The sequence below is a fragment of the Pseudorca crassidens genome, chromosome 3 (genome assembly GCF_039906515.1).
Source record: "Pseudorca crassidens isolate mPseCra1 chromosome 3, mPseCra1.hap1, whole genome shotgun sequence".
Classification (NCBI taxonomy): domain Eukaryota; kingdom Metazoa; phylum Chordata; class Mammalia; order Artiodactyla; family Delphinidae; genus Pseudorca; species Pseudorca crassidens.
Window position 1 is genome coordinate 60,866,737 of NC_090298.1, and position 14,741 is coordinate 60,881,477.

The 14,741-nt window shown below is 36.5% G+C and overlaps 1 protein-coding gene across 1 annotated transcript in view; it reads left to right on the forward strand.

Moving 5' to 3' along the window:
- The first annotated feature begins 3,069 nt into the window (after nucleotides 1–3,069).
- Nucleotides 3,070–14,741, forward strand: part of AGGF1 (angiogenic factor with G-patch and FHA domains 1) — a 49,009-nt gene continuing 37,337 nt past the window's right edge. Inside the window, exons 1-5 of the mRNA XM_067731050.1 lie at nucleotides 3,070–3,648; nucleotides 6,175–6,277; nucleotides 7,288–7,490; nucleotides 8,335–8,499; nucleotides 10,794–10,982. Of these exons, the coding sequence (XP_067587151.1) occupies nucleotides 3,439–3,648; nucleotides 6,175–6,277; nucleotides 7,288–7,490; nucleotides 8,335–8,499; nucleotides 10,794–10,982 (870 nt within the window). The 5' untranslated portion in view covers nucleotides 3,070–3,438. The remainder of the gene's footprint in view (nucleotides 3,649–6,174; nucleotides 6,278–7,287; nucleotides 7,491–8,334; nucleotides 8,500–10,793; nucleotides 10,983–14,741) is intronic.

Genomic DNA, 14,741 nt, shown 5'->3' on the forward strand with positions numbered 1-14,741 from the left:
GGTGGAGAAAGACTTCACGAATAAGATTCAAAAGCCCAAATCATAAAACATATGAAATAAAATGAAGTTGAATAAAGACTGATTTGACTCATAAAAGTTAAGGATTTCTGTCCAATAAAAGACACCATAGATGAATTTAACAGATATATGACAGACTGGGAAAAGATCTCTGCAATATCTAAAACTGTAAAGGATTAATATCTAGATTGTAGAAAGAACTGCAAAAGAACAGGAAAGAAATAGGCAAAAAAATTATGAATAGGCAGTTCACAGAGGGGAAAGTCCAAATAGCCATTTCAATAAATATACGAAATTCTCTGATAATCAGAGAATTGCAAATTAAAACAACAGTGAAATACCTCATTACACTCATAAAAATGGCAAAAAAATGTACAAGAGGGACTAATATTATGTATTGGAGAGAATGTGGAGGACAAAGAACTCCTTGTGCACTGTTGGTGCCATTCTGAGAAGCAACATAGCGGAACGTAATGAAATTAAATGTTTGCCCTATGAGCCAGAGATCACACGCCTTGCTATATATCCCAAAGAAATGAATGCACAGGTCAATAAAGTGGCATGAACAAGGATTTTCATTGTGGCATCAATTGTATTAATAGAGAATTGGAAATAACTTAGATGTTGACAACTAGGGTAATAGGTAAATAAAATGTGGTATATGTAAACCTTGGAATACTATGCAGCACTTAGATGTACGATAGCAATATATATGAATTTTAAAAACATCTTTAGTGTGGAAAATATAAGAAACAGCATAAGATTTAAAACCAAATACTACTTATGTAAAAGAAATACACAGGAAACATAAGGATAGGATAGATTTATATTTAAGGTCATATATCAAACATGCGAGGCTGGGCGCCCATATTGGCAGAAAGGAGGTAATGGGACTGGGGACTGGGGTTACAGAGAAATTTTAAAACAAAAACAAAAACCAAAATAACAAAAAGAAGCCCAAAAACAGAAAAAGAGAAGAGCCATCAATGGGCTAATGTTGATAATGTGTTGTAAACTAAGGGTATCGTTACAGTCTGAGGTACCAAATATCAATAATAACTTAGGAAAAATACTATAAAAACAAAGTCAAACTATGAAGGGTGCCGAGTAGTATGTTTCTCTAGGGCACTGGCCCTGTCCACTCTACTAAGTACCTTTTGATTTGAAAAATAGGTGTGGCAGACTGCTATTTACCTACTCAACAAGTATTTTCTCTATCTTCCATATTTATAGAATGCTTTATTGTTAGAGGAAATAATGTGTCCAGCTCAGAAAGACACACGCACACACAATTCCCAGCCTCACTTGCAGCAAGGGGTGAGATATAAACAGAAATCACTGGGTGGGGCCTTGGGAAAGTCCTTTTGTCCCTTGCCATATTGTAAAATGAATTGACCTGGAGGCTGGGAATATGCTCTACGAATAGAAGAGCAGAAAGACAGACGGAGCCTGAGTCTCTAAAGAGCTGGTAGAGCCACCTTACCAGCTCTGGACAGTCCATCTCCAGACTTTTTTAATGTAATAGAGTAACCTCCTAATTTGTTTAATAAGCCACTATAAACTAAGTTCTTTTACTAGAACCTTAATGCAATTCCCATCTGATACACAAAGCTTTTATTTTTGCTCAAAAATATATTGTGACTCTTTTCTTCCAGACTGATGGTCAGAGGTAAGTTATAAACTAGTGGCATGATAGGTCAGAATTTAGGATTAAATGGATTACGTTTAAGACAAATCATTGCTTCAGGTAGCAGCTAATAAGCTTATTTATTCCTTCTACAATGAATGGTTAAAACTTGAAATTTCTCATCTATAAAATGATAAACTGGAAGTCCCTTTACCTTAAAGTTACCTTACAGGTGGTGTTTATGGAATTCCTTATTCTCCCCCCCCCAGAGGTGAAGAAAGTGGGAAATATAGCTTTTATTTTAAAAGATTTGGGTAAATTCTTGATTAGAGTCATAATGCATTAAGGTAAGTCAGATTTCAGGGGGCAGTACATCTCTATTTTACATCGGGGAGTACATATTCTGCCTTCTCACTAAATATCCTTTGATGGCTAGAAGATCACTGTGGTGCCATTTTGGACTCTTAAAGCCTAAGGAATAATGTGTGCAGGACCTAGAGAGGGTAGGTCCCCGCTGGAGAACTCACCGCCTGTGACTTAACTAGTGGGCAGTGCACGGGACAAAAAGCACACAGAGCGGCCACTGAACTAGGACATCAAACAGGATTCTTATGTTCAGCAAATATTTAAGGATACCCGCTCTGTGACAGGCACTGAGCTGGGCCCTGGGAGACGACAGACAAGACGTAGTCGCTGACCTCCATAGGTCTCAAGCCCGGCATTCCGAACTCAAGCTCTAATTCTAAATGACGTTGGTTAAGAAGGAAAAGTGTGTTCCAAGAAGCCCTCATCAGTTTAAAGGCTGCTGAACAAACGCCTGTTTCACATAGACGAAACACGAAATAGATGCACTGAAACAGAAAAAATTTCTCTCCCACTTCCGTAGAATCTTGCTGCTTACTTTCCCACTAGGGATGCTTCTCTCTGCAAGCCAGACCTATAGGAATTTGCTTTCTTTTCCTGGGGGGCCTAACCTCACGGAATCCGCAGAAGCACTAAGTGAGCAGAGCGTCAGAACACTACGTTCACAGTCCTGGTTTAGCATCAATTCTATGAACCCTGGCAAAACATTTCTTGGAGATTCACTGTTCTTATCTGTAAAACGAGGAACTAGGAAGTGCACTCTGTGCAAAAAGTTTGAAAACGTTTTGAAAGTGTGCAAGGGTAAAACCCCGCGACCAGAGGATGCGCGATCTTCTGTTTATCCCTCCCGGGCTACTGTAGCACCTTTTCCGCCAGCTCTCCACGCCCTCACGTCCCGCCCCGCCCCGCCCAATCCCGTCCCACCCCGCCCCGCCCCGCCCAGTCCCGTCCCGCCCCGTCCCGTTCCTTGCACCCCGCAGCCGGCGGAAAGCGCGCCTGTGCGCTGTGAGGCCCTTCTCGCCTTCCGTCGCTTCCTTTTCCGTCTCGGCCCCGCCCACTGCCGGCGCCGTCGTTTCCGGTTCAGCCCAGAAACGGCCCAATCGCTTCTGGTCCCTGCTTCGCTGGCCTGCCCATTTCTCCAACGTTTCGGTGGCTTACTCTGTCTCCGGGCAGGTGGTTACCAATAAAGTTTTACTGTTTCAAAGCCGGGAGGACTGGGCCCATTCTCGGTCCCCTTGCTCGCTGCCCACAGTTCGCCTCGGCTACGGGTAACCAGCTTTAGGGCCTCATGGCCGCGGGCCGCCGCGGCCGTGCGGGGATGAGGCCGCCTTTCGCTGTCCGCGCGCTCCCGTGGCTTCTGGGTCCGTCGGCGACCGTCTCAGCTTGAGCGCAGTCCCTCCACTCCCGCGGGCCGCTTCGCGCCGGACCCCATGGCCTCTGAGGCGCCGCCGCCTTCGTTGTCGCCATCGCCACCTCCCTCCCCCGAGCCTGAGCTGGCCCAGCTGAGGCGGAAGGTGGAAAAGTTGGAACGCGAGCTGCGGAGCTGCAAGCGGCAAGTGCGGGAGATCGAGAAGCTGCTGCATCACACAGAGCGGCTGTACCAGAGCGCCGAGAGCAACAACCAGGAGCTCCGCACCCAGGTGCGCGGTCCGCCTCCAGCCCCACGCCCCATCCAGCCCGAGATGAGGCCTTCGAAGTCTAAGATAGTCTCAGAAGGTCTCCCTGGTAGGGCCCAGGACTGCTTTATAGAGTACCTGAAAGAGTTAAAAGTTCAGTGCGATGATAATTCCAGGTACATTTGAAACAAACCTAAGCGTTGGGGTACTCGATTTAGATAAGTGCGTGAGCTGCAGTTGTGGCCGCCGTGGAGTGCACTTAAGTACTTCAGTCTTCGTTCTCACTTGTGAAGTCCCATTGGCAGTAGGCACATTTCTAATATTTTGTTCTAGATCACTTTTGAGTTTGTTAAAGTGCCGGATTTCAATCAGAATCCCATTTATTTTACCCTAGATGTGTGAACTGATATTGAGCCTCAGTGGCCCATAAAATGAGAATGCTAGGACCACACTGGTGGAGGTTAAATCAAAGTAAATGTCAACAGACTGTTTTACAGTTTTGTAAATTGCTGAACGCTAGCTATGTGTGAGGTTGTTCTGGGCATTCATCTTGAGTAGTCTAGTGGAAGTAGGGAAGATAGAACTGTCTTCGTTAGAGACACTAAGCAGCTAACTTTGTTCTTATAACATGCAGTAAGGACAAATATTTAAACTCGCATTTTAAAAAAACTTTTAAACAGCATAATCTTTTCAGCTTGATTGTTTTGGGCAGTCGCGCTCTTTCCCAACAAGTTATTTCCGCGTAATTATTAATTTCAGTTAAACTGTTGTCTAGTCTTTTGGCATATATTGATACATTTCCTAAAACCACAAATGTAGGCTGAACGTTAAAGTATCATCAAACTTTGTTACACTTTGCTATCAAATAATCTATGAAAATAACCGCTGAGTTGCAGTGACTTTCTGTGCCCATTGTATAGAGTTGTTAACGTTATGACATTACCGAAAATTTGTGTTTTGTTACTCAACAACTATTTATTGGACAACTACAATGCACAGCGACTGTGCTAGGAGACTACAGATATTGTTAAAATATTGTGGGGAAAGGGGAGTAAAATATGGTGAGCTGTGAAAAAAACCCTTTTATAATTCTAAATTGTAAAAGTACCGCTTGCTATAGAGAACCTAAAAGAAAACGTTTTTGCTAATCTTTGAAGAGCCAGCGTTTTGGTTATTAGTGTTAATTTGCTGGCAGTCTAATATGAAAAATTGAAAAGCATAGAAAGCTGTAACTTTACTAGTGATAGTAATTATTCTTGTTTATTATCTTTCTAGTCAGCCTCCCCTGGTGGTGGGTGGAGTTTGTTAACTGTCATTCCTAATTACTAGATAGTGTTTTATCTGGAGCAGTGAAAATTTGGCTTGAGAATTGAGGGTGAACTAGCAGGAAAGTACAATATGTACAGGCTTTGGAGTCAAAGAAACCTTGTGCAAATTACTTTCTTTAGATTTCTCACATGTAAAATGGGGATTAGGACAACTAATTTGTAAGGTGGTTGTAAGAATGAATGAGATGTTACCCACAGTACCAAGTGCAGTGCCTAGCATGTAGCAGATTCCATATGAATGGTCTTGTTCATAGTAATAGTGGTAGTAGCCAGAGCCAGGATTAGAGCAAGGCAATCAGTAGCCTAGGGCGAAAAATTCAAGGGGGCACTCATTCTCAGGTATGATTCTATACTTGCATGAAGCTGAGAGTGAACGTCTCCTTAAATTTTGTGCCTTAGGTGCCTTGCTCGCTTCACTCTAGTTCCTGCCCTGGTGGTAGCAGCAGATCTGATAATCTGTGAAGTGCACAGATAATCAGTATATAATCAGTCTTATCACCTTTCTCTTTTTAAGCTTTATGTATCATTAAAGAAGCTTGTTTTTTGGTTTTGTGCTTATAATGGGTGTAATCTCACACTGAGTTCCTGTCTGACTGAGCTGTATTGATGAGGCTGCTCTTCATCTGCTTATGGGTATTTTTCACACTCAGTTGTTATGGCCTTGGTATTCAGTGAGACACAGGGAGGCAAGATGCATCTCTGAGGCAGTCACCTCTCTTTCCTTCTGCTCCAGTTACTTAATTATAAGATTACTATTTCAAGGAAAAAGTATGTTAAAGTATATGAGTGGCATTATTTAAGTGAATGGTTAATTCCAGGTGGAGAACACTGAATGATACTAGATAATTTAATTCAATGATTTAATTCTACTTAGGGAGAACTGCTGACTGATTAAAATAGTAGTATAAAAACGTTCTTATTTGTTAGAAATAAAGGATCCTGTTCACTAAGTCTTATTAATTTAGTCAGTCTGATTTTTGGAGGTAATAATTTGAGGTTAGATAGAGAATATAAGAATAAAAACATTTCCTTCTGCAGATGTAAAAGGTGAAAGCCAATTATATTGTAGTATTTTCAGTTTTTCTGAAAAGGAAACTAGCTGATATTGGTACTTCTCCAAACTTTTACCAGGAAAAATAATTATTGTAATTTCAGGAGAATAGTGTGCATATTATTAGATTGCTGTATGGTTTATTTTTCCTAAAGCCTTGCTTTCTTTCAGGTAGAAGAGCTCAGTAAAATACTCCGTTGTGGGAGAAACGAAGATAATAAAAAGTCTGATGTAGAAGTACAAACAGAGAACCACCCTCCTTGGTCAATCTCAGGTATTCTGCTTATAGTGAAGATATCCTAATACTACCACATTCAAATCATGCTAACATGGAGTTTTCTTTAAATTTAGAATCTGTATACATCTAGATAAATAGGAGAGCTGTTACAAAGTTGACTTTTCTCCATATGATTTGGTATTTTCAGATAATCTATTTGCTCTTTTGGTGGGAAAGTAGTAATTTATTGTTATTCCTGTAAATACGTAATATTGCTAATATGCTTTCAGTGGCACATTCACTGAGTAATATGTGCTATGCTGTAAGCCATCTCCTCTCATTTGACCTTACTTGTGACCAGGGGCATGTGTTTTCTTGTTGATGTGTTCCACCTAGCATCAATTCAGTGTCAGTCTCTAGGCCCTCCTGGGAATGGGGTGAGCCTACAACCCAGGCCTTGTTAGTGGCATTATGTTGTGAGGCAACATAACTGAGAAACCAAGTTTTAATAAATAGGGATAACAAGAAATGATCTTTCCCATTAAATTTTGCCTTGTTTTATTCAGATGCAACTTAGCAAATTGCTAAACACAGCAATGGTATGAACATTACATATCTGTATAATATTATGTTTTTTAAAAAGTCAGCACCATGAGCAAAATTTGACAGAAAAAGTCAGCCCTTGACATGTTGTCATTTGATATTGAAGTATACTGTGGTATGTAGTTAGACTTTAAGAGTTGCTAATTTTTTTTTTTTTTGACAGAACACAACCTATCTACCTGTTTTCTCTTTTAACTCTTGCTATGGAAAATCCAAATCTGCTTACCTTTTTTTCCTTTTTAGCTTGACAGCTAGGGAACTGAAGGTGACATTAGAATCAAAGATATATATCTCTGCAGATTTATTTGGACCATTAATTTTAATCTGTTAAAATGTGTATAATTATAAAAATATGGTTTGTTTGCAACGTGTGCTCTTTTGTGTTCAGTGCCAGTGTTTTGGAATTAAGTCCTTTTTATATACACTATTCTAATATGATATCACTTAATTTGTTTTTGCAATAGATTATTATTATCAGACATACTATAATGATGTTAATCTTCCAAATAAAGCATCTGAACTCCCAGTTCAGGAAGATCAGGATATCAAAGCTTCTACTTTTAATTCTAAAGACCAGTCACACATAGAAAATGATGCTTATGCTGGTACTGATATAACAGAAAATGTTAATTGTGGACAAGAGGACCATTTTGCCTCAAATTCACAGGTAATAAAACGCTTCACTTGAAACTGTTGATACTCAAGAACTTGTTCTTTGTTGTTATTGCGTAGAAAAATAGACTTCTTTGGTTTATTACAACATATACAAGGGTTGTAAATGTTCTGCGTGTAATTATGCAGTGAATAATACAGTTTTTGAGAAACAAAAATTAGAACTTGTTCGTATGTGTAACTATTTTCCTACTCTGTTGTGTTGCAAAAATGTATGCTGTACATAAACTAAACAAAATTTGTCAGTACGTTTGACTCAACCAAAAAATTTTGAGCAACCACAATACCATGTTCACACCAAATTTTTTTTAATACTTCCTTTATGTCAAATATCTTGCCACTGTTCAAATATCCCAGAATGTTTTATAAATTTGTTTTTACCATTTGTTTGAATCAGGATCCCAGTAAGGTTCATACAGGGCAACTGCTTGATGTGTGATGTATAATTTATACCTTTCTTCTCTATCTCTTTTTTAAAATTATTTTTCCCCTTGAGCCTGTAATTATTGAAGAAGCCACATCATTTGTCTTAAAGAATATTTCAGTCTGGATTTTGTGGATTGCTTCCATATGGTATTAGGCATTTAGTTTTGAGTAATGGTCACTCACTTACTTCTAGTGTCTTCAAAACTGGGTCAGAATTGAATTAACTGATACACTAATTCATATTTTTTAAAGTGGGTCAAATTGTAATTGATAGCCATCCCTTTCCATTGCAGAAATTGAGGTCTTATTATTCAGAATAGTTTTTAGGTCTGTTTATTGTTTCAAGTTCTGCTAACTTTTATATTGATATGAGGATGTTTTTGTCCTGTTTGACATGATTGTATCATACATAGGAGCCAGCATCTGTGTTAGCAACAGAAGATACATCCTTAGAAGGTTCATCACTAGCTGAAAGTTTGAGAGCTGCAGCAGAAGCTGCTGTATCACAGACTGGATTTAGTTATGATGAGAATACTGGATTGTATTTTGATCACAGCACTGGATTCTATTACGATTCTGTAAGTATCTCAGACCTTTTAATACTGTATAGTTGTGTTCTTAGCTGCTTGAATACCAAATATTAAACCCTAGGTTGAATTAAGATAAGCAGGGAGCTGCATGTAAAAATTTATTTAAAGCTATTTGGCAAGAGTAAAGATTTATAAAGTAGCTTATGATACTATATTTCTATGTTTATTTAATTAAATAAGTTCATTGTGTTATTATAGATTAATATTTTAGAGAGATCTAATAACCTTTTATATGTAAAGTAACATACAAAAATGTTAGCATATTTATTAATAAAAGGAGACAACTACATTTTGTAAAATGTTTAAGAACTTAAACTAAAAGGAAGTAATGTTGTTAATTCTAGGCTTGGGGTAAGATTTTCTAAAAATTGTTTCAAATACTTATATCTTTATGAATCCATTTTAGACCACAGAGGAGTCTTTTTCTTAAATTCTTTATAGCATGTTTATTATGAGTCATTGTTTTATATTTTGTGACTTTTAAGCATTTCACTTAAAAAAAATCAATTTGTTAACAGTGAGAACTAGGGAATTAGTATGGAATCAGAAATATAATGGACCACGGACTAGGACAAAACCAGAAAAGAAAGTTCTTGATTTATAATATAGTGTTATGACTGTTGAAGGTCTGGTATTTAATTGGATTTTTTCAGGTTTGGTGACAATGATCCTGGAAGTTATATACCCACATACCTCAACCTCAGTGGTCTACACATATGATCTGGTCCTCAGGAATTACAGAATGTAGTGCCCCAAAGTGGAGCAGATATTCACCATTCCAGTTATTGGAACTATTATTAACTACTCTAGGGAACGTAATGATAATAGTAAATATTTTAGTTAGATAAGGGATTTCATTAGCTTGTCAGTTTGTACTTGGTATAGTACTTTGTAAATACTTTGTAAAAGAGGGTTTTATTTCACAGGAGTATGCTAATTGACAGTGCTAATTAATACCTAGAAAATTAATGTTTAAACTCTTATTACCAAAGAAAATAGTTATTAATTACTTGGTTTCTAGAAAAATATGGAATTTCCAAGTATATGACGTTAGTCTTTGTCATTCTTCTACCTTCTTTTCTGTAACTTTCTTCCTGACATCTGTTCTGTAAATGCTTAATTACATTCTGCAGGTTGTGTCTCAGTGGAGTAGGGACTTCAGTGCTTTGCCATTTTTAATGTGCTAGTTTTCATTTTAATTAATTTTCTTACATATTTGAAAATGTCTATATTTTGGACGGAAAGACATAGCAGATTAAAAAGATTTGAGTTGTAGAAGTTCTGTTATCACTGGAAATAAAGATCAGAAAGCTTCCATTCAGTTTTTAGCTGAAGGAAAGATAGTGAGAATTCTAAATATTTTTGTAAGAGATCTACAAAATGAATTAAAGACAATAAATTGCAATAGTATCAACAGTTAGAAAAATAAATTATTCTTTTTCAGGAAGCTTTACTTGCTTAATCTCAGTATATATCTTTGCAAGATGTTTTCAAGTCTGATCTGCATGGATTTATGATGTAAATAAGATACAGATTGTTCAAGTAAATCTTGGTTATAGAGTACTGGCCAGTATCTAATAAATGCAGATGATTACATAATTTTATCTTTCTAGTTTTTATCCATAATTTATCAAAACTCTATATTGCATGGCTGCATTACTCTAAATCTTATGTAGTTACTTAGTGTAGAATTAATTGATTAGTGAAGACAATTGTTTATTGATTTCTTTGTACAGAATGTTATGTTGTAGTGTTCATGAGCTTAATTTTATTTTCAGGTTTTTCTCCAGGATTTTGAATCATGAACATTGAAAGGCAACTCTTTGTTTTACGTCATTGAGAGGAGGGTTTAGGGGTTTATACTACCAAACCATTATCATGTAATTACATGGAGAATGAGTCTGCAATTGCTTTTATATGGTTGGCTTTTTCTGATGCATACCTTAGTTTTCATGACTTCTAAAAGGTTTCTGTTGAACCATATGAAGTTGCTGTTTCTATAAGTAAAAAAATGGTCAAATATTGGCAATTTCATGAGCTTTAATATAATATGTATTCATTTTCCACATCAGGAAAATTAGAGCAGATATTGAATGGTAAAGTACTTTGGAAAATTACAAGCATTTTTCATTCTGTTACCTTTATTCATTTTTTCCAAAAAATACTATAGTTCTTAAAAGAAAATTTACTGTATTTGAATATATTTGTCATTTCTATTGTCTATTTTTCTATTTTATTTCATCTTACTTGAATAGAACTTATTGTTTTCTTAACTTTGAAAGGAAAATCAACTATATTATGATCCTTCCACTGGAATTTATTACTACTGTGATGTGGAAAGTGGTCGATATCAATTTCATTCTCGAGTAGATTTGCAGCCTTATCAGACTTCTGGCACAAAACAAAGTAAAGATAAAAAATTGAAGAAGAAAAGAAAGGATCTTGATTCTTCTACAACAAATGAGGAAAAGGTAATGTCATAATTTTTAAAATTTACATAATGGTGATATCATAGTTAAGCCAAAATTTTTGATGCAACTGAAAACCATTTAGTAACTGTATTTTAAACATACTCATTAATAATAACAAGATATCACAATCTATCAATGAAGAAGCTTTCACATGGAGCAAACATGGACTTTTCACAAATTCTCAATCACTAGAAGTAGAAAAAATTTCTTAAAGTTTGAAGCAGGTAGATTTAGGGCAGATAAAATACTCTTGTGTTACATAATTTGGAAGAAGAACATTCATACCAGCTATTGATAAGTTTATGTCAGTGCACAATTCACAATAAAAGAAAAACACAGTTTGTAAATAGGTGTAGGTAAAAGTTCAACATTCTTAGTTTTGTTGAGCAATTTCTTCTTATATTAGCAAACATTAAAAAAATCCATTGCTAGCAAATTTAGGATACGTATATATTCATTAGTTTCAATTGGTATCTTTTGGGAAAATGGATTATTTGTATCAATAACCATAAAAACGTTCATATGCTTTAACTGGAAAAGTCTCATTTCTAGTTTGTAATTTAAAAAAAAATTCCAAAGAAAGAAACATTCCTTTGTATAGCTATACAGCAATATTTATAAGAACAAAAAAATAGATTTAAACGGCTGACAGTTATCGGTTAAGAAGATGATGGTACATTTAAACTTCCAGTTACAAAGTAAATGAGTCACAGGGATGAAATGTACAGTGTGGGGAATATAGTCAGTAATAATGTAATATCTTTGTGTGGAAACATGGTAACTAGACTTGACATTGTGATCATTTTGTAATGTATAGAAATATTGAATTACTATATTGTGCACCAAGAACTGAGGTAGTGTTATAAGTCAGTTACATTTGAAAAACAAATAAATGTTCTCATAGAAGATGATACCAGATTTGTGGTTACCAGAAGCAGGGGGTGGGGAGAGGGGGATAGTTAGATGAAGGTAGTCAAAAGGTACAAACTTCCAGTTATAGGGTTAATAAGTACTAGGGCTGTAATGTACAACATGATAAATACAATTAACACTGCTGTAAGATATATGGAAGTTGTTAAGAGAGTAAATTCTGAGAGTTCTTATCATAAGGAAAAAAATTTTTTTATTTTGTATGAAAATGAGATGATGGATGTTCATTAAACTTAGCCATGGTAGTCATTTATGATGTGTGTAAGTCAGATTATTATGCTGTAAACCTTATACTTCTGCAGTGCTATATGCCAATTATATCTTAATAAAAATGGAAGAAAAAAGGAAGAAAATGGTAGTACATTTAATTGAAAAAACATTATTTAGTCATTCAGATGGTAGTTTATACAGGCTGAGGGGAATTTTTAAAATACTTATGATACAATGTTAAATTGAAAGAAGGGAAGTAAAAAAATGTTATCAGTGCTCTTATTTCTATTCCCTAAATAGAATTAGGTTGGTGGTTTACAGGCAGGAAAGGAGGCTTATTTGTTATATTGGTGTTTTGTAAATTGTGGCAACTATTCGATACTTTACTCTTGATTTCTTTTTTTTTTTTTTGAAATACAGTTGAAGTACAATATTATGTTAGGTTCAGGTGTACTAAATAGTGATTTGACATTTGCATACGTTATGAAGTGATCACAACCTTAAGTCTAGTAACCATCATCTTCCACATAAAAAGTTGTTATATTATTATTGACCATATTCCTTATGCTGTAAATTGTATTCCCGTGGCTTATTTATTTTATAACTGGAAAGTTATACCTCTTAATCCCCTTCACTTCGTTTGCCCCCACTCCCAACTCCCTCCCCTCTGGCAACCATCCAATTGTTCTCTGTATCTGTGAATCTGTTTTCCTTTTGTTTGTTTGTTTTGTTTTTTAGATTCCACATGTAAGTGAGATCATAAGGTATTTGCCTTTCTCTGTCTGACTTATTTCACTTAGCATAATACCCTCTAGAGTCATTAATGTCTTTGCAAATGACAAGATTTCGTTTTTTAAATAGCTGAGTAATATTCTTGTGTGTGTGTGTGCGCGCGCACGCGCATGTGCACGCCACATCTTTGTCTATTTATCTACCAATGGACACTTCGGTTGCTTTCATGTTGGCTGTTGTAAATAATCCTGTGATGAACATTGGGGTGCATGTATATTTTTGAGTTCATGTTTTTGTTTTCTGGTAAATACAGAGAAGTGAAATTTCTGGATCATATGGCAGTTCTCTTTTGAATTTTTTGAGGAACCTTCATACTATTTTCCATAGCGACTGCACCAATTTACAATACCACAAACAGTGCAAAAGGGTTCTCTTTTCTCCACATCCTTGGCAACACTTGTTATTTGTTGTCTTTTTGATAATAGCCTCTAGAACAGGTGTGAGGTGATAATCTCATTGTGGTTTTGATTTGCATGTTCCTCATGATTAGCAGTGTTGAGCATCTTTTCGTGTGCCTGTTGGCCATCTGCATTTCCTCTTTGCAAAAATGTCTATTTGTTCTTCTGCGCATTTTTTAACCTGGTTTTTTTTTTGATGCAAAGTTGTGTAAGCTGTTTATATATTTTGGATATTAACCCATTATTGGTCATATCATTTGCGAATACCTTCTCCCTTTCACTAGGCAGCCTTTTTGTTTTGTTTATAGTTTCCTTTGCTGTGCAAAAGCTTTTTAGTTTGATGTAGTCCCATTTGTTTATCTTTGCTTTTGTTTTCCTTGACTGAGGAGACATATCCAAAAAAATATTCCTAAGACTAATGTCAAAGAGCATACTGCCTATGTTTTCTTCTAGGAGGTTTGTGGTTTCAGGTCATACATGCCTTTTTTTTTTTTTTGCGGTACATGGGCCTCTCACTGTTGTGGCCTCTCTCGTTGCGGAGCACAGGCTCCGGATACGCAGGCTCAGCGGCCATGGCTCACGGGCTGAGCCGCTCCACGGCATGTGGGATCCTCCCAGACCAGGGCACAAACCCGGTGTCCCCTGCATCAGCAGGCGGACTCTCAACCACTGCGCCACCAGGGAAGCCCCATACATGTCTTTTTATACGTATATATTCATATTTTTTATTGAAGTATAGTTGATTTATAATGCGTTAGTTTCTGGTGTACAGCAAAGTGATTCAGTAATATGTATATATATTCTTTTTCATATATTCCATTATGGTTTATTACAAGATACTGAATATAGTTCCCGGTGCTATACAGTAGGGCCTTGTTGATCATCTGTTTTATATATAGTAGTTTGTATCTGCTAATCCCAAGCTCCTAATTTATTCCCTCACCCCCACCTCTTTGGTAACCATAAGTTTGTTTTCTATGTCTGTGAGTCTGTTTCTGTTTTGTAAATAAGTTTGGGTCATGTTTTAGATTCCACATGTAAGTGATATATGATATTTGTCTTTCTCTTTCTGACTTACTTAGGATGACAATCTCTAGGTGCATCCATGTGCTGCAAATGGCATGATTTCATTCTTTTTTTTATAGCTGAGTAGCATTCCACTGTGTATATATACCACATCGTCTTTATCCATTCATCTGTCGATGGACATTTAGGTTGCATCCATGTCTTGGCTGTTGTAAATATCGCTGCAAAGAACATTGGGGTGCATGTATCTTTTTGAATTATAGTTTTCTCCAGGTATGTGCCCAGGTGTGGGATTGATGGATCATATGGTAACTCTATTTTTAGCTTTTTAAGGAACTTCCATACTGTTTTCCATAGTGGCTGCACCAACTTATACTTCCATCAACACTGTAGGAGGGTTCCC